The following is a 20,854-nucleotide window of genomic DNA, read 5'->3' as shown; positions in this document are numbered from 1 at the left end:
AGCTCAGACTTGATCTCCTGCCCTTGATGAAGCACTGAGATGTTTAGCTCTTGATGCTTGTGCTTAAAATAAGGCAGCTTTGAAAGAAGGTTCTGGAAAACTGCAACAGTTTCCCCCGTTCCATTCTTGTCCAGATATCTAGAGGCATTTAAAAAAAATTTTTCCCCCGTTAATAGCCATGCTACTTTGTCCCTATTAAGAAAAGGGCAGCCAACCATTCATACCGTAATCCTGTCTGCTTGTAAACCATGGTAGCCAAATCAGGTCATTTGAGCTCAATCAGAGTTATTCATAAAGCTTTCCACAGTACTTTGGTGGAAGCATGGGGCCTGCCTAAGGATGATTTTGAACACTCTCACTACTATTTCCAACATAGCTTTGGCAACATGATGAGTAAGGAAAAGCGAGATTCCATCAGCAAGGAAGACCTCGCCCGAGCCACCCTGGTCACCATCACCAACAACATTGGCTCCATTGCTCGGATGTGTGCATTGAATGAGGTAAGGCCTTAACCTAGGGAAAGCCATGTGTCATTCATAAACATCGTTTGGCAGTGCAATAACTGTTGACCCTCACAAAACCACAGATCCTTAGGAAACCTGCCCTTCCTCAAGGTCACACCTGGTAGAACATGAGGGGCGTGTGTTGCGGGGAGGGACAGGAGTATGTTTTGGTTTTAAGTAGGCACTAGATGATGACAAACAATACCATCTAACTGTGGAAACATGGTAAAAATGACAATTTATACCATAACCTCTCCAACCTCATGGACACACACCTAATGAAGGCTGGCGAAACTCTCTCTGCATCCTTGCAAATAATTGCAGGTAAAACATTCCACTTGAAATATTCGATATTCTCTCTGCTTTCAGCTTCTTTACAGTGTTGCCTTGTGGCATGGAGTTCAAGCAGCATTGTACAGGGCTATCAAAGCACAGAGAGCTTGCTACAGCTGAGGCCAGCCAGAGCCCCAGGCACAAGAAAGGGTGGACCTGATGACAGACCAAGCTTTGGTACCATGTTTTAAAACACTGCAAAATTCCTTTGGAAAGAATGGAACCCTTTTCTGAAATACAAGATGTATAAAGTAGATGTGTAATACAACTGAGTTGTATTAGGAAGACAAGAAAGAGGGGGCATGGAATAGATAATAGTAGAAGAAGCACTAAAGAATCTAGTAGCATCAGTAGTAGAATTTTTTTAAATATAAATTTTAAGAGAAATATGACATACATACAGAAGAGGGCTCAAATCACAAGTGTACAGCCTGACGAATTATCACACACACACAAACACACACACACACACACACACACACACACACCCCTAATACCCACCACACAGATCAAGAATTAGAACATTACAGGTACAGCAGAAACCCTTTCCAACCCCCTTCTAGTTGAATAGTGGACTGTTAAACAGGGTATGAGGCAGTCTTTATAATAGGTGGATGGCAGCCCTGTCTTTGAACTCTGGGGTTACAAGAGAGACATCCTCCTTTCACAATATTTTTTTTTTTTATTATTATTATTTTTTTTTTTTGTGGTATGCGGGCCTCTCACTGTTGTGGCCTCTCCCGTTGCGGAGCACAGGCTCCGGATGCGCAGGCTCAGCAGCCATGGCTCACGGGCCCAGCCGCTCCGCGGCATATGAGATCCTCCCAGACCGGGGCACGAACCCGTATCCCCTGCATCGGCAGGCGGACTCTCAACCACTGCGCCACCAGGGAGGCCCTCACAATATTTTTTTCACATCTTTATTGGAGTATAAATGCTTTACAACGTTGTGTTAGTTTCTGCTGTACAACAAAGTGAATCAGCTATATGTATACATATATCCCCATATCCCCTTCCTCTTGAGCCTCCCTCCCACCCTCCCTATCCCATCCTTCAAGGTCATCAAAAAGCATCAAGTTAATCTCGTGCTATGCAGCAGCTTCCCACTAGCCATCCATTTTACATTTGGTAGGGTAAATATGTCAATGCTATTCTCTCACTTCGTCCCAGCTTCCCCTTCCCCCGCTGTGCCCTCAAGTCTGTTCTCTACGTCTGCATCTGCATTTTTATTCCTGCCCTGCCACTAGGTTCATCAGTACCACTTTTTAAAATTCCATATATATGCGTTAGCATACAGTATTTGTTTTTCTCTTTCTGACTTATTTCACTCTATATGACAGACCCTAGGTCCATCCACCTCACTACAAGTAACTCACTTTCATTTCTTTTCATGGCTGAGTAATATTCCATTGTATATATGTGCCACATCTTCTTTATCCATTCATCTGTCGATGGACACTTAGGTTGCTTCCATGTCCTGACTATTGTAAATAGTGCTGCAGTGAACATTGTGGTACATGACTCTTTTTGAATTATGGTTTTCTCACGGTATATGCCCAGTAGTGGGATTCCTGGGTCATATGGTAGTTCTATTTTTAGTTTTATAAGGAACCTCCATACTGTTCTCCATAGTGGCTGTATCAATTTACATTCCCACCAACAGTGCAGGAGGGTTCCCTTTTCTCCACACCCTCTCCAGCATTTATTGTTTGTAGAAATTTGATGATGGCCATTTTGACCGGTGTGAGGTGATACCTCATTGTGGTTTTGATTTGCATTTCTCTAATGATTAGTGATGTTGAACATCATTTCATGTATTTGTTGGCCATCTGTATGTCTTCTTTGGAGAAATGTCTATTTAGGTCTTCCACCCATTTCTGGATTACGTTGTTTGTTTTTTTGATATTGAGCTGCATGAGCTGCTTGTATATTTTGGAGATTAATCCTTTGTCAATTGCTTCATTTGCAAATATTTTCTCCCATTCTGAGGGTTGTCTTTTCATCTTGTTTATGGTTTCCTTTGCTGCGCAAAAGCTTTTAAGTTTCATTAGGTCCCATTTGTTTATTTTTGTTTTTATTTCCATTACTCTAGGAGGTGGGTCAAATAAGATCTTGCCATGATTTATGTCATAGAGTGTTCTTCCTATGTTTTCCTCTAAGAGTTTTATAGTGTCTGGCCTTACATTTAGGTCTTTAATCCATTTTGAGTTTATTTTTGTGTATGGTGTTAGGGAGTGTTCTAATTTCATTCTTTTACATGTAGCTGTCCAGTTTTCCCAGCACCACTTACTGAAGAGGCTGTCTTTTCTCCATTGTCTATTCTTGCCTCCTTTGTCAAAGATAAGGGGACCGTATGTGTGGGGGTTTATCTCTGGGCTTTCTATCGTGTTCTATTGATCTATATTTCTGTTTTTGTGCCAGTACCATACTGTCTTAATTAGTGTAGCTTTGTAGTATAGTCTGAAGTCAGGGAGCCTGATTCCTCCAGCTCCGTTTTTCTTTCTCAAGATGGCTTTGGCTATTCATGGTCTTTTGCGTTGCCATACAAATTGTAAAATTTCTTGTTCTAGTTCTGTGAAAAATGCCATTGGTAATTTGACAGGGATTACATTGAACCTGTAGCTTGCTTTGGGTAGTATAGTCATTTTCACAATATTGATTCTTCCAATCCAGGAGCATGTGTTTTATATTTTCTGAGTACACGTCTTTTGCCTCCTTAGGTAGGTTTTTTCCTAGGTATTTTATTCTTTTTGTTGCAGTGGTAAATGGGATTGTTTCCTTAATTTCTCTTTCTTATCTTTCACTGTTAGTGTATAGGAAGGCAAGAGATTTCTGTGCATTAATTTTGTATCCTGCAACCTTACCAAATTCATTGATTAGTTCTAGTAGTTTTCTGGTGGCATCTTTAGGATTTTCTATGTATAGTATCATGTCATCTGCAAACAGTGACAGCTTTACTTCTTCTTTTCCAATTTGCATTCCTTTTATTTCTTTTTCTTCTCTGACTGCTGTGGCTAGGACTTCCAATACTATGTTGAATAATAGTGGTGAGAGTGGACAACCTTGTCTTGTTCCTGATCTTAGAGGAAATGATTTCAGTTTTTCACCATTGAGAGTGATGTTGGCTGTGGGTTTGTCATATATGGCTTTTATTATGTTGAGGTAGGTTCCCTCTGTGCCCACTTTCTGGAGAGTTTTTATCATAAATGGTGTTGAATTTTGTCGAAAGCTTTTTCTGCATCTATTGAGAGGATCATACGGTTTTTATTCTTTAATCTGTTAATATGGTGTATCACATTGATTGATTTGCGTATATTAAAGAATCCTTGCATCCCTGGGATAAATCCCACTTGATCATGGTGTATGATCCTTTTACTGTGTTGTTGGATTCTGTTTGCTAGTATTTTGTTGAGGATTTTTGTGTCTATGTCCATCAGTGATATTGGTCTGTAATTTTCTTTTTTGGTGATATCTTTGTCTGGTTTTGATATCAGGGTGATTGTGGCCTCGGAGAATGAGTTTGGGAGTATTCCTCTCTCCACAATTTTTTAGAAGAGTTTGAGAAGGATGGATGTTAATGCTTCTCTAAACGTTTGATAGAATTCGCCTGTGAAGCCCTCTAGTCCTGGACTTCTGTTTGTTGGAAGATTTTTAATTACAGTTTCAATTTCATTATCTGTGATTGGTCTGTTTATATTTTCCAGTTCTTCCTGGTTCAATCTTGGAAGTCTGTACTTTTCCAAGAATTTGTCCATTTCTTCCAGGTTGTCCATTTTATTGGCATATAGTTGCTGGTAGTAGTCTCTTATGGTCTTTTGTACTTCTGCGGTGTCAGTTGTACACAGACTTTTTTTTTTTTTTTTTTTTTTTTTTTTTGCAGTACACGGGCCTGTCACTGTTGTGGCCTCTCTCATTGTGGAGCACAGGCTCCGGACGCACAGGCTCAGCGGCCATGACTCATGGGCCCAGCCGCTCCGCGGCATGTGGGATCTTCCCGGACCAGGGCACGAACCCCTGTCCCCTGCATCGGCAGGCGGACTCTCAACCACTGCGCCACCAGGGAAGCCCTGCAGTGTCAGTTGTAATTTCTCCTTTTTCATTTCTAATTTTATTGATTTGAGTCCTCTCCCTTTTTTTCTTGATGAGTCTGGCTGAAGGTTTATCAATTTTGTTTATCGTCTCAAAGAACCAACTTTTAGTTTTATCGATCTTTGCTATTGTTTTCTTCGTTTCTATTTCATTTATCTCTGCTCTGATTTTGTGATTTCTTTCCTTCTACTAACTTTGGGTTTTCTTTGTTCTTCTTTTTCTCGTTGCTTTAGGTGTAAGGTTAGATTGTTTATTTGAGGTTTTTCTTGTTTCTTGAGGTGAGCTTGAATTGCTATGAACCTCCCTCTTAGAACTGCTTTTGCTGCGTTCCATAGGTTTTGGATCGTTTTGTTTTCATTGTGATTTGTTTCTAGGTATTTTTTTATTTCTTCTTTGATTTCTTCAGTGATTTCTTGGTTATTTAGCAGTGCACTGTTTAGCCTCCATGTACTTGTGTTTTTTATGTAATTGATTTCTAATCTTATAGCATTGTGGTCAGAAAAGATGCTTGATATGATTTCAATTTTCTTAAATTTTCCAAGGCTTGATTTGTGACCCAAGATGTGATCTATTCTAGAGAACGTACCATGTGCACTTGAGAAGAAAGTGTGTTCTTCCACTTTCAGGTGGAATGTCCTAAAAATATCAATTAAGTCTATCTGGTCTATTGTGTGACTTAAAGCTTTTGTTTCCTTATTTATTTTCTGTCTGGATGATGTGTCTATTGGTGTAAGTGGGGTGTTAAAGTCTCCCACTATTATTGTGTTACTGTCGATTGCCTTATGTATTGAGGTGCTCCTATGTTGGGTGCATAAATATTTACAGTTGTTATATCTTCTTCCTGGATTGATCCATTGATCATTATGTAGTGTCCTTCCTTATCTCTCGTAACAGTCTTTATTTTAAAGTCTATTTTATCTGATATGAGTATTGCTACTCCAGCTTTCTTGTGATTTCCATTTGCATGGAATATCTTTTTCCATACCCTCACTTTCAGTCTGTATGTGTCCCTAGGTCTGAAGTGGGTTTCTTGTAGACAGCATATATAAGGGTCTTGTTTTTGTATCCATTCAGCCAGTCTGTGTCTTTTGACTGGGGCATTTAATCCATTTACATTTGAGGTGATTATCAATATGTATGTTCCTATTACCATTTTCTTAATTGATTTGGGTTTGTTTTTATAACTCTTTTTGTTCTCCTGTGTTTCCCACTTAGAGAAGTTCCTTCAGCATTTGTTGTAAAACTGGTTTGGTGGTTCTGAATTTTCGTAGCTTTTGCTTGTCTGTAAAGCTTTTTTTTTTTTTTTTTTATTAGTTTCTGCTTTATAACAAAGTGAATCAGTCATACATATACATCTGTTCCCACATCCCCTCCCTCATGCATCTCCCTCCCTCCCACCCTCCCCATTCCACCCCTCCAGGCGGTCACAAAGCACCGAGCTGATCTCCCTGTGCTCTGCAGCTGCTTCCCACTATCTATCTACCTTACGTTTGGTAGTGTATATATGTCCATGCCTCTCTTACCCTTTGTCACAGCTTACCCTTCCCCTTCCCCATATCCTCAAGTCCATTCTCAAGTAGGTCTGTGTCTTTATTCCCATTTTACCCCTAGGTTCTTCATGACATTTTTTTTTTTTTTTAAATTCCATATATATGTGTTAGCATACGGTATTTGTCTTTCTCTTTCTGACTTACTTCACTCTGTATGACAGACTCTAGGTCTATCCACCTCATTACAAATAGCTCAGTTTCGTTTCTTTTTATGGCTGAGTAATATTCCATTGTATATATGTGCCACATCTTCTTTATCCATTCATCCGATGATGGACACTTAGGTTGTTTCCAGCTCCGGGCTATTGTGAATAGAGCTGCAATGAACATTTTGGTACATGTCTCTTTTTGAATTATGGTTTTCTCAGGGTATATGCCTAGTAGTGGGATTGCTGGGTCATATGGTAGTTCTATTTTTAGTTTTTTAAGGAACCTCCATACTGTTCTCCATAGTGGCTGTACCAATTCACATTCCCACCAGCAGTGCAAGAGTGTTCCCTTTTCTCCCCACCCTCTCCAGCATTTATTGTTTCTAGATTTCTTGATGATGGCCATTCTGACTGGTGTGAGATGATATCTCATTGTAGTTTTGATTTGCATTTCTCTAATGATTAATGATGTTGAGCATTCTTTCATGTGTTTGTTGGCAGTCTGTATATCTTCTTTGGAGAAATGCCTATTTAAGTCTTCTGCCCATTTTTGGATTGGGTTGTTTGTTTTTTTGCTATTGAGCTGCATGAGCTGTAGCTTTTGATTTCTCCATTGAATCTGAATGAGATCCTTGCTGGGTAGAGTAAGGTTGTAGGTTTTTTCTTGGTTGTAGGTTTTTCCCTTTCATCACTTTAAATATGTCCTGCCACTCCCCTCTGGCTTGCAGAGTTTCTGCTGAAAGATCAGTTGTTAACCTTATTGGGATCCCCTTGTATGTTATTTGTTGCTTTTCCCTTGCTGCTTTTAATAATTTTTCTTTGTATTTAATTTTTGATAGTTTGATTAATATGTGTCTCAACATGTTTCTCTTTGGGTTTATCCTGTATGGGACTCTCTGCACTTCCTGGACTTGATTGACTATTTCCTTTCCCATGTTAGGGTAGTTTTCGACTATAATGTCTTCAAATATTTTCTCAGACCCCCTTTTTTTTTTTTCTCTTCTTCTGGGACCCCTCTAATTCAAATGTTGGTGTGTTTAATGTTGTCCCAGAGGTCTCTGAGACTGTCCTCAATTCTTTTCATTCTTTCTTCTTTATTCTGCTCCCTGGAAGTTATTTCCACCATTTTATCTTCCAGCTCACTTATCCATTCTTCTGCCTCAGTTATTCTGCTAGTGATTTCTTCTAGAGTATTTTTAATTTCAGTTATTGTGTTGTTCATCATTGTTTGTTTGCTCTTTAGTTCTTCTAGATCCTTGTTAAACATTTCTTGTATTTTCTCCACTCTGTTTCCAAGATTTTGGATCATCTTTACTATCATTACTCTGAATTCCTTTTCAGGTAGGTTGCCTATTTCATCTTCATTTATTTGGTCTTGTAGGTTTTTACCATGCTCTTTCATCTGTAACATATTTTTGTCATTTCTCGTTTCTTTTTTTTTTTTTTGATTGGTGTAGCTGTATTCCTGTCTTACTGGTTGTTTGGCCTGAGGCGTCCACACTGGAGTTTGCAGGCGGTTGGGTAGAGCTGAGTCTTGGTGTGAAATGAGGACCTCTGGGAGTCCTCACTCTGATTAATATTCCCTGGGGTCTGAGGTTCTCAGTTAGTCCAGCGGTTTGGACTTGGTGCTCCCACCACAGGAGCTCAGGCCCAACCTCCAGCCTGGGAACCAAAATCCCGCAAGCCACATGGTGTGGCAAAAAAAAAAAAAAAAAAGAAAGAAAAAAAAAGGAGCAGTTCAATAACAAAGAATAAAAAATAAAATAAAATTAGAAAGATAAAAATATATTAGGAAAAATAAAATAAAAATATAATTGAAACAAATGCAACAAGGTAAAACAAATCCACCACAGAATAAAGGGGAAAAAAAGGAGGGGGAAAAAGCCAAAAGGAGCAGAATAATAACAAAGTATAAAGAACAAAATAAAATTCCAAAAATAAAAGAAATATTAGAAAAAATGAAAATATAAATGAATCAACTACAAGGTGAAAGAGAACCCCAATCTAAAAGAGGAAAAGAGAAAAAAAAAAAAAAAGCCTTGGCTATGGGGGGCAGAGTTTAGGCAGGGGGTGGAACTTAGGCAGGGGTGATGCTCAAGTGTGGGGCGGGGCCTCTGCTTAGGACCTGCGCGGAAGGGGAGAGGCAGTCCAAACGGGAGCCTCTGGAGTGTGGAGTTCCAGAGTTTGGAGGTAAGGCCCTGGGTGAGGGTGTGTGGCTGGGGTTTATGCCCAGCATGTTGGAGGGGGTCTCAGAGGGGGTCTCCGAGTGCAGAGGCAGGGCCGTGGGTGGGGGTGTGGGGTGAGGCTTGGGCTCTGCAGGGTAGGAGGGAGGCTCCAGGGCAGAGGATTAGGCCTGGGAGCCCAACAGGCTCCCCGGTGCCTAAGTGGACAGGGAAAGCACTGGCCACGTTCCCTTCCCTTCCTCCATGCCTACCCCCACCCAGGGTCTCCCCTGTCCCTGCTGGACCCCTAATCGTGGCCCCACCTCCCACCCCTCTACCCAGGGAAAATTTTCACAGTGGTTAATGGGTTCATGTATTGTTAAAGCTTGAGACAGTTAGAAGGTGCTGTTCCCAGACCCTGGTTGCTCTTGATAGACTGAACAGAAAATAATGCCAGCTCCTAAGACTCTCTTCCCTTTGATATGAGTGACCATAGCAACTGGCTCTGTGAGTGAGTGAGGAGTGAGCGGTGTCTGTGTGGCAGATAGGCTGAGCTCAGTGTGAGGGGTGTGTTCAGAATACAAATCTGTATCTGTGACAACAAAAACATAAATGTATTTTTTGTTATCATATTGTAACCCACATACTGACCAAACAGGATATTTCACCATATATCCTAAAGGTAGAGACTGGGTATTGTTTCTTTTGTGTATTCCCAGTGTTTGGCACAGAGCAACCTGACCAAAGTTGTTAGATGAATAACCATGCCATAGCCATTTAATTTATTGAGTTGGTTGGGAGTTCCCTGGTGGCCTAGTGGTTGGGGTTTGGAGCTGTCATTGCCATGGCCCAGATTCGATCCCTGGTCGGGGAACTGAGATCCCATGAGCCACATGGCATGGCCAAAATATTTTTTTTTAATTTTTTTAATAAGTAAATAAAATTTTAAAAATAATTTGAGTTGGTAATAATATACTTTGTAGTTGGAAGTTTGTGGGATTTAAGGAATACATAGGCAAATTTAGATGAACTTCAGTTTTAATTTCATATGTGAATGTTGGGAGCTGAATTTCATATCAGATCTAAGGCAGCCTAACATAATACCTGTAAATGAGCCCAGTATTAGTCTCTGCCTCCCCCAACCAAATTCTCCCCATCATGTTCTTGTGGAATGCATTCTGAGGTTTGTTTGACTTCATCTTGGAAATCCTGAAATAATTCCACTTTAAAAAAAAAATTCACTCTGCAAGGTCCTGGAGTACAGTTATACACAGCACATTGAGTCTGTTGCTAAATGCCATTTGTATGTCATGGTTCAATTGTTTTTCTTTCATTTTATTTTTCCAGAATATTGACAGAGTTGTGTTTGTTGGGAATTTTCTCAGAATCAATATGGTCTCCATGAAGCTGCTAGCATATGCCATGGATTTTTGGTCCAAAGGACAGCTAAAAGCTCTGTTTTTGGAACATGAGGTAGGTTGAGTTCACATGGACTTAACTGTCCTACATGGAAGTTTTTGGGTTGTCTAACATATGAGTGGGTTCCTTAGTTTGCATTTATGCAAAAGATAAGGAAGAACATTATATAAAATGGAAGCTCTATTATCCAATAATCAGGACTAGTAGATGGTTAATTTAAAAAAACAAACGAAAAAAAGTTTAAATGGGTAATCATGGAAAAATATCTCCCTACTTTTACCACTCTATTTTAATGTAAAATGTATAAATGTTCATTCACTCACCAATTTCTTGATGTAGGACCAAGACCTATTTTTGAGCATGGGTTCTGCTGATCAGAGCTTTGTAATTGTCTTTTTTTTTTTTCACAATCCACAAGTATTATACACCTTTTATGATTTCTGGTTTGTTTCTTTTTTTTCCTGCGGTACGCGAGAGGCCCCTCCCGCTGCGGAGCGCAGGCTCAGCGGCCATGGCTCACGGGCCCAGCCGCTCCGTGGCATGTGGGATCCTCCCGGACCGGGGCACAAACCTGTGTCCCCTGCATCGGCAGGCGGACTCCCAACCACTGCGCCACCAGGGAAGCCCTGGTTTGTTTCTTTAAAGTAGATCAAGAAATGAAAGATCCTTATGAAGCAATTTGGTTGCAGAGTCATTCTAGATTTTCCCAATCTTTCATATGTAGGATCCACCTAAATAGAGGGCAGTGGTTTGTGACTACCTTTTTCAATCTTTGTTTCATTTTTTTCCATTTTATTGAGATATAATTGGCATATAACATTCTATAAGTTTAAGGTACACAACAATGATTTGATATATGTATATACTGTAAGATGGTTATCAGTGTAAGTTTAGTTATCGTCCATCACCCCACATTGTTACAAATATTTTTCTTTCCTTGTGATGAGAACTTTTAAGATCTACTCTCCTAGCAACTTTCACTTGTTAACTAGCTTTTTAATCTTTCTCAAGAATTTAACTGGATTTTCAAAGAGGTGACCATTCATCTTGTACTCTTTTTATTGGTTTAGGTGGCATATAATTACATTAGATTATTACATTAACAATCAAACTGTCATAAACAAATTTGAGGATAAACACAGGTGACTCTTGGCAAGTAAGCAACTCAGCTGGTGAGAACAGAAGTGCTTGGGCTGCTCCGAGTAGCCTGGTGGCCTTAAGAGGCTGGTGTGCTAGCCATTAGGCAGCCTGTTTACAGAAGAAGTGGAGCGCTCCGGTTAATGCAAAGAGTCCCTTATATCCAGTTTCTACACTAATACAAATAGGAGGTTTCTAAGACTGAGTGGGGAGCCCTCATCTCTTCCCACCTCTTCTATTCCCCTTTAAAATCAATACTGTAGAGAACAGCTGTTTAGCACAGGAGGTACCCAAAGCCTTGGGTATATTGCAGCAGAAAGAACATTGGGAGAACGAGTGTCATAAATTTTAATTGTAATGAATAACTACTGTGGCATTTTTCTCATCTCCAAACTGAATTATTTATTTGAAAAGTTGCTGATGCATTTATAAATTATTTAGAGCTCTCTAAGCCTATGTTTTGTTTTATTAAAGCATCTAAAACAATACGAAGTTAAATACCAAATAGTTAACTGTTTAACTATACTAAAGAAAGTTTTTGTTTTTGTCTTTTTAAGGAGGCTAAGGCATGAAGTGATATAACTTTTTTGTGGGGGGCAAGGGCAGTGGAGTCTCAGAATTTTCACTCCCCCTCCTCCAACCAGAGCAGCTCCTTTTCTATCTGCTTAGTTACCGATTTCCCTTGTAAGATTTTGTTTAAAAAAATAATTAAAATGAAAAAGAAGACCACTCTTCTAGCCCATCTGGTGTTGCCATATTCAGCGATTAAAAATATAGGACACAGTTATTTTACCTGGCATTTATCTGGCAACCCTAAGTTTAGATCCTCTTGGACTAAGGCAGAAAACAAACCCTGGAAGCTGTCAGGGATTAAAAGCCATCTACAAGGGCACACAGGTAGTTAGTTGATGGTAAGATAAGGAAAAAGAGCCAGCCTTTGGGGGAAACCTACTTCTCTGGATAAAAAGGCATATCCCTTTGTACAATCTTAGGCCTCTGTGAACGATGGCTTTGGTTTGTTACTAAGTATCATAACTCAGTCTCTATGGCAGATGAAAGTAGAGCAATTTTATATCTCCTTGTAGGTGTTTCTCAGAAAATTCTCTACCTTCTTAGGTTCATTCTCGCTTAGGCAGGTCTTCCTGGAGGATATTATGGAGAGAGGACTTTTGGGAGGTGCTGGTGAGGTGGCCTTCCTGCCCTGCCTGGAGTCCTCACTCACTCAGTCCCACTCACTCCACTTATGTAAGTGTGCGTCTCCTAAAAGAAGTAGTCTAGCCAAGCCGTTGAGAGCACAGGCTCTCACTGACTTGGAGACCTTAGGCAATGACTCTACCTCTCCATTTCTGTTTTAGCTGTTGTGAAACGGGGTGATAATATTATTTGTCTCATAAAGTTACTGTGACGATTAAGTGAGGAAATCCATGTAAATTTCTAGCCTATCGTGAGCCCTCAGAGGTTAGCTGGCAGTGGAGGCAAAGATGCTACCATGTAGTGTTCTGCCAGCTGCCACCCATTTCGCAGTAAGTAACTGTTGAGTCAGGCAAATACCAGAGGAGTAGAGTCTCTTGCCTTTTGGAAACCAGCTTCTCTAAACATTTCCACTTTTCAGCTTCCTTCATTTTCACAGATACGTGAGCTTTTCCTTTACAGATGAGCAAAGGGAAACTTGAGCTGATTTAGATGCCTTTCCAGGATCTACTGAGGGAAGCTTAGAGCTATGCCTTGTGAGACATTACAACTTTGAAGTCAGATAGATTTGCGATTGAACTCTGGCACAACTCATGTGACCTTGAAAGGGTAATTTACTTTATTACCTCCCATTTCTCATCTGTGGAATGGGAGTAATAATGTGAATTTTGCCATGACAAGGATTAAAATGAAATAATCATAATCCTAAAAATCCTAAAAATTGTCAACACTGATGTAGTATACACTGTGGTGCCAGACATTTTTCTACACACTTTACGTCAGTTAATTTATTTAATGTATATAAACAAATAGATAGCCGATGCATTTTTTATTTTTTATTATTATTATTATTATTATTATTATTATTATTATTATTATTATTATATCATGTTTCATGCCAGAGGTCAGGTTTTAAGTTTCTTGTATCTATAGCATTAGGGGGCAGCATTCCTCGAATTATGAAAAACAGTAGGTATTGGACTAAGGTTCAGAGATAATCGTACAGAAGTTTTCTCATTGTTGTTGTAGGGTTATTTTGGAGCTGTTGGGGCACTGCTGGAACTGTTCAAAATGACTGATGACCAGTAGAGATGGGCCACAGATGGAACAGCCTTCTGTGAGAACAGGGATCCAAGCTCTGCGGCTGGAGAGGGTGAAAGCCACTGTGGGACGGAAGCCAAGCCATTATGGCAGATGAACCTGCTGGATTTGTAAATAATTAAAATCCTTCTAGCTGATCTTTTACTCTTGGGTTTTGAGCTTATGATTCAAAATGGGGAATACAAGAGTTTTTTCTGTATACTGTATTTTTTAAAAAAATATTTGTGCAGCGTGGCCAAACCTACCAATCTTATGCATTGACTTTGAAAAATTGTATGATGTTTAAGAAGGACCTGAAATGTAAGTGCTGTTTATTTTTCTTCTGGGGTTTACTGATCAGTGTGGTAATTTTAACTTCATTTAGTAATTACTCTAGGAGATTTTACCTTGACTTATATTTTTCATGACGTTTCATGATTTGCTGTTGGTTTCAAATGAAACTACAAATCTGTCATGTTTTACTGTGAACACTATTTTGTTTGTTTGTTTACCTTTTGGGGTCTTGTTTTTTCTGTTTGAATGTCTTAGGGAAAAAGAGAGTCCTTCCCCCTGTTTCTGTCCTCGGATGACTCCCCGTCCCCCCTCCAATACCGTTCTTTAATGTAATTGTTCCTATTAATCAAGGTGCTGACCAACTCAATACAAAGTTAAGCACGAGATCTAAAGCTCTCAAAAGTGCCCTTGAAGAGAAAACTCTGAAAAAGTGTTCATGAATTTAGTGAGTCTGGCAAAAATTGAAAATTATATGCAATTTTGTCGTATCCCTTATGAACACATAGTGTTGCATTAGATTTATTTTATGTGAGGTTATGTTAAATTGAAATGTTCTCTGATGAAGTGTCCTCATCCATGCACAGCGTATGAATGGCAACAAATCCTTGTGCAAGATTTTGGGATTTACAGGGGAAAGTCTCCCGGTAGATTAACTGTTCACGTTGGGATGTTTAGGAGAAGTCATGGGTTGAGATGTCATGTAGTAATATCTGTGTTCTGTACATGTATGTAGCTAGGAGCTTTGTAACAAGGCATCTTAAATAATAATAAAGTTGTTTTTTATTTGAGATATTTTAAACTGTATTTCAATCCTACTTTCTAAAATTAAAAAAAAAATTATGATACTGATCTATATATATTTTTTCTGTTTGAAAGATATCATTGGGACTGATGGGTAACTTTCAAATGAGAGTCTTGTACAAATACTGAAACACGTGAGACCTAATGATTTAGAACTAATTAATCTTTTGAATTGAGCATATTGCTGAAAGGGATTTTTGAAGGGCAGTACAATTGCTCCATGATGAAACTTTCCTTCTCTGCCTTCTGGGCACTGTCTTTAATTTCCATGTCTTCAAGTCTTGAAGAAGTTGATGTTAATGGAAGTATTCACTTGTCTGGTTGAAATAAAGCCTGTTTCTGTTGTGATTTTTTTTTTAGTGTATATGTTATTTTCATTTCTTAACCTTTATGTCCATCTTATCTGCTTTTGTATCATAAAATGAATATGTGTTGTACTTTTTGCTACTCTACATTTCATAACTTGAAGATTTCACATAATCATGGTAAGGTCCAAAACACTGTATCTTCAGTTGAAGTTGTAGCCCTACGCAGGGGTTTGTTTTATTTTTTTTAATGTAGCTTTATTGTTCTTATACAACTAACTCCTTATTCCCAAAAGATCACTACTATATTTTGTTATTCTGAAAGAGTTCCAAAATTTGGTCATCACAATTATATTTGATCAACTTCCGCCTGGCTTAAAAAAATTCAAGCAATTAAGATGCTCTTGAAAAAGGTAAGTGTGAAAATCCACATATCCTCTGTGATAGTACCTTTTTTAGATTGTTCTCTTCTGCCATTCCTACTCTCATCTGTTAGGGAATAGCACTCCTTGGATCATGGTTCTGCAAAAAATAAAATCAGGGCAAGTTAGTGTGACTACATAATTTTTTAATTATCTGGAATTACTTGATCTCTCATTACAAATGTTTAAAACATTGGTTTAGCTGAGGAGATAAATTACTCCGTTATACAAATATCAGTTAAATGTTGGTTACTTATAGCCAGCATTTTTTTTTTTTTTTAATGAGGGAGTTGTAGCCTGAGGAGTTTTTTTACATTCACTTGAATTATAGAAACTTTCCTTTGGCTCAACATCATGAAGAAACTTGGCAAGACTAAAGAGTTTTTATCTTGAACTCCATGAAGTCAGGGTGACCAGGTGGTCCAGAACATGACTTTTGGTTCTGAGACAGCTGCAGTTTTGATCCAGCTCAGCTTTTGACAAGCTTTGTGGACAAGCTGCTAACCCTCTCTCTAAACCCTAATTTTCTCACTCATAAAATGGGGCAAATAGTAGTTTTTACCTATGTATTTAAAAAGCTTAGCACAAGGGCTAACACATAGTAAAAGCTACATTAATGCTAGCTATGCTGGGAAAAAAATAGATGTTTTTAAATTAATGCATTAAATCAGTGATTTCTAAACTGGAATGTGGGGAATCCATTTTAGCATAAAACATCACACAGATCTGCATATGCTAGTACACGTCTACAGCCCCATATCCACACTTCCAAAATCCCAAACTCTTAACATTTCTCTTGACAGAAAAATTCACGACAGAAGAAGTTGATTTGAGCATTATTTATCATTCTTCAGAGGGCTCTTCACATGTTTTGTTGCAAAGCCATTAATGTGTTTGATTACAGGGTCTGCCCGAGACCCTACCAGAGGTGTTAATTAAGTAGGGAGCAAGGGCTTCCCTGGTGGCGCAGTGGTTGAGAATCTGCCTGCCAATGCAGGGGACATGGGTTCGAGCCCTGGTCTGGGAGGATCCCACATGCCGCGGAGCCACTGGGCCCGTGAGCCACAACTACTGAGCCTGCGCATCCGGAGCCTGTGCTCCGCAACAAGAGAGGCCACGATACTGAGAGGCCCGCGCACCGCGATGAAGAGTGGCCCCCGCTTGCCACAACTAGAGAAAGCCCTCACACAGAAACGAAGACCCAACACAGCAAAAATAAATTAATTAATAAACTCCTACCCCCCAACATCTTCTAAAAAAAAAAAAAGTAGGGAACAAGTCTGAATCTTAAAACAGAAGTGGTCTCAAGAGTTTCAGATAAAGGACTAGTGGAAAGATTTACTTGTATTCTTCAGCTTATGTACTTTTCCATATTACATATTTACATGGATTCAGAGTCCCTTTGTTGGGAACCATTGTTACAGGTGATTTATACTTGACATCATTCAGTCATACAAGGAATATTAAGAAGTTATTTTGTGCCAGGAAGGAGCACTGAGTAAACTAGGAGGAATAGGATACAACCCCTGCTGTCCAGTGTGGGGAAGACAGAAGTCTTAAACCAACACATATAATTAAGTGTCACAGGTGTCATTCATTCATTCATTCACAAATACAGCAGTGAACAAAACAGACCCATCCTCACAGACCTTACATTCTGGAAGGGAAAACAGATACATTGCTAATTACACAATGTTACATCAGTACTACAAAGAGAAAAAGTAAGGTAGAGGGGCCTCAGAAGGAGGTAATTTTGTTTAGAAAATGAAAAGGGGATTGAAACTTCTTTGGTTAGAGTGCTCAAGACAATCTCTCTTAGGAGGTGACTTTGGAGCAGAGGTGAATAAAGCTGAGAACACACTGTGGAAATACCTGGGGAAAATACTTTTACTCCTGGAAAATGAGAATGGAAGTTGTGAAGACCTGTAAGGAGGTCAGTCTGCCTGGAGTAAACAACGGGCAGAGTGGTGGGAAATGCAGTTTTAGGAGTAGCCGTGGACCAGGTCCTATACAAAGTCTCGCAACTGAGGGTAGAAAACAGCCCTTGAAGGAGGCATTGGTCCCCTCTCCTGGAGGAGGGTGCAAGAAAAGTTTTCACAGAGTCTTAACCAACAAGTAGAGACCACCGAGTAGAGCAGGAGGGGAAGGCTGCCCAAGCAGAGAGAGCAGGATGAGAGAAGCACTGAGAAAAGAAACAGCCTGGCTTGTCCGGGACACCATTTGCTTCAGCCGGAGTGTGGTTAGTGGGAGCAAAACCAGGGAGAGAAGAGAACAGATTATGGAAGGACTCGTATTCCGTGTAAAAGATGTTTCTGTAGTCAGTGTGAAGCCATCAAAGAGTGTCAAGTAAAGTGAAACTAGAATTAATCTGGCTTCAAAGTGATAATAGAGCAAAATGATTCCGCTTATATAAAATGTCTAGAATAGGCAAAGAGACAGAAATTCGATTAGTGGTTTCCCAGGGCTGGGGGTTTGGAAGAAATGAGGACTTACTGCTAATAGTTATGAGGCTTCTTTTTTGGTGATGAAAACGTTCTAACATTGATTGAAGTGACGATTGCACAACTCAACTGGAAACCACTGAATTAATTAAATGGTATGTGAATTATATTTCAGTAAAGCTACTTTTCAAAAATAACTTAAATTTGAAGGTTGAAAAAATCCTTTAAATACAGCACAAAAGTGAAATTAGGTATGTTAATTGGATATTCTTTATATTAACCTAACTGGTGTCATTTTCAGTTTTGTAAAATATTCTACTCATTGTATTTGATTTTCTACCTTCTTTCTCCTGTACATTCCTTGAACATTTTTAGACACAACAACCAAGTGCATTTAGTCAAATGTGTATGGCAGAGTTGATGTGGTTACAATAATAAATAATAAATGCCAGCAAAAATAAATGCCAGTAGCCTCAGCCCCAGTTGTCTAAGGTTTCTTTTTTTTTTTTGAACTAATGGATTTCCTTTTTACTTTTTGCAGTTATAGCTTAAGAAGAGTTTTAATTTTCGCTTAGATTTAAAACAACTAGAAAGTATTGGACTTTTTTATATTAGACTTTTTCTTCTCTCTTCTCTTCCTTCCCTTCACTCTGTTCATGAAATTTGCTGTTGCTATTTTAACCAGGTTCAGCATCTAAAGAATTCATGCCATTTGGCTGCCATAATGTGGCTAATGAATTGTCTATTTTAGTTCCAGAGTGAGGCAGGTGGTCTATGTCTTCTTGTGTACCTTTAAGAGATACTTAAATTGTAATTTTAAAGAAAACTTAAATTTTAAAATAATTGTTTTCCATTGACTACTCAAGTTTACTTACCCTGACTTATTAAATATTTTTTCATGGTATGTTCTCAGACTATGTTTTCTAGCATTTTTCTTGTGTTTGCTTACTTGTGTGAGTGTGTATACATGGTGCATTGAGGAAGAAAGAAACCCCAAGTTAATCCTGCAAGTAATGCATCTGGAGTTTATATGAGAATCATAATTTATGCAGAGTGTATTTTTAAACTCAGTACTTGAACAGTTTGTCAAATGTTACATTATTTTAAATGTAGGCCAAGAGTGTTTCTGTATTAAGCTCCACACGTGTGTGGGTTAAAATTAGGCAAGTTAAATGGGATTGTGAATGTTAAACAGGAATATTTTTAAGCACTCTCCTTGGGGTTTGATTACTATTTATATTGGATTTATAAATTTTGAAAGGAGCAGTCACATTTGTCTGTCTGTTCACGTGCCAACATCAACATTGAATTTATCAAGTAATTATTTATGCAATGTTTAGACAGGCAAAATGAAATGGAGAAGGGAGCCAATTATCTGTGGATCCTACCCACACAGTTTTCAGCAACTGTAGAGAAAATGCGTTGGTTGTCAAGAACAACTGTTTTGTTGACTCTGCCCTGAACATTTAGTTAATTATGCAATTCTTCCTGTCCTTTAGCCTGTGTTTCTACATTCCATGCCTGGCCTCAGCTGTCCGTGTCAGTCGTGACTGTGGTCGTTAATTAACCATGATGACTGCCTCAGCAAAATCAAGCTGGAGGAATCCCTGTCCATTACAAAGCTTGGCTTCAGGGAACCTTAAGGACCATTTCACCTGTGGCATAATCTATTTTAGTGGCCATCGAGAAAGATACTACCAAGATATAACCACCCTTGGATATAAGAAATTAACCTTTTTAAAAGGGTATATGACATTAAGATTTGCTTTAAAAAGAAAACGTCAAACTGAGTCTCGTTTTCGGATCCCACGCAAGTTCCAAACACAATGGCATGCAAACTTTAAGATTTATCAACTCATTATATAATGTTAACTATCGATTAATTAGTTAATTAAAGCTCATGTTTTAATGTTAGCTTTTACTTATTGATTCAGTGCTGCAAAAGAGAATTTGGAAGCAATGATGGAGTCTTACATTTCAACTCAGGGGAAATCAGTTTCGATCATTCAATTGGTAAGTTGCAAAACTATGCTAAAAGCTTTGCCCAAAGTAAGGTTACCAAGTATGAGAAGCAGAAATTAAACTTTTTGCTTTTATTCTAATTTTTAAATTCCTAAATAAATGTGAACAACTGTTTAGGGAATATCAGTTAGGAAGGAGCCAACTTATTAGCCTGCTTTAAATTCCCTTGAATTCTCACAGGTTCTGACCTGGCACCAGATGAAGAGGGAGGGCTTGGGACAGAGAAGACCTTTAATATTCTTCCAAACCTGCATTTCTGTGATTCTAAGAATTGGGCATTGAGCCTGCCCTTTATAAAGTTATCACATGAGAATAAATGGTGTTTACGTGGAAAAGAGCTCATAACAGTGACAGCTCTGAGGGATTAAGCCTTTCATGTGCTTGGCATTCCGTGTACATAACCTCCTTTAATCTACCCAGCAAATGAACATGGTGGGGATTCCTGTCTCCATTTTACAGAAAAGACTGAGGTTTGGAGAGGTAAAGGAGCATGCCCACGATACCAATCATCAAGAATCTTGAAATGGCCTTTTGGGAAAAATCAAGGCTTCTTTGAGTCCAAATGATCCATATATTTGCTTCCATTTTCCAAAAGGGATTGTATATAGACACAATGTCTGACTGTGTAACTATCACTCCTATCATTCATCTCATTGAAATTTCTTCATACCCAGGCTCAATATTTCACATTGGCTGGTCTGAGGTCCTAGCTCAAGGGCCTTCCTTCTCTGTTATTCGGTTAATATTAACATTCCCCCGCATGGCCTTCTCTCTTTCTTCTTTAGTCACACTTCCACCACACTCTATACAAGCATTGATGCTAGACTTGCACATACTAGAGTGCTTATAAAACAGACAAAAAACAAAAAGTTTATTGACTAAACTTCTGTGCAGTTAAAATAATCTGTATTTCATCTTGTCCAAGAAGAAATACTTGAGTCTACAAAATACTGGCT

General features: G+C 38.9%; 1 protein-coding gene across 2 annotated transcripts in view; it reads left to right on the top strand.

The window, feature by feature from the left end:
* The window catches only part of PANK1 (pantothenate kinase 1), a gene marked incomplete at both ends in the record, with an annotated part of 69,447 nt that extends 55,825 nt beyond the window's left edge, over positions 1–13,622 (top strand). For both annotated transcript variants that reach the window (XM_079706084.1, XM_079706085.1), the window contains 3 exons: positions 377–500; positions 10,134–10,259; positions 13,563–13,622. In XM_079706084.1, the coding sequence (XP_079562210.1) occupies positions 377–500; positions 10,134–10,259; positions 13,563–13,622 (310 nt within the window). The remainder of the gene's footprint in view (positions 1–376; positions 501–10,133; positions 10,260–13,562) is intronic.
* Between the last annotated feature and the right edge of the window lie 7,232 nt (positions 13,623–20,854).

Source organism: Hyperoodon ampullatus, assembly GCF_949752795.1.
Source record: "Hyperoodon ampullatus genome assembly, chromosome: 1".
NCBI classification, from domain to species: Eukaryota; Metazoa; Chordata; class Mammalia; order Artiodactyla; family Ziphiidae; genus Hyperoodon; species Hyperoodon ampullatus.
This window is presented reverse-complemented; position numbering and strand designations above follow the sequence as displayed.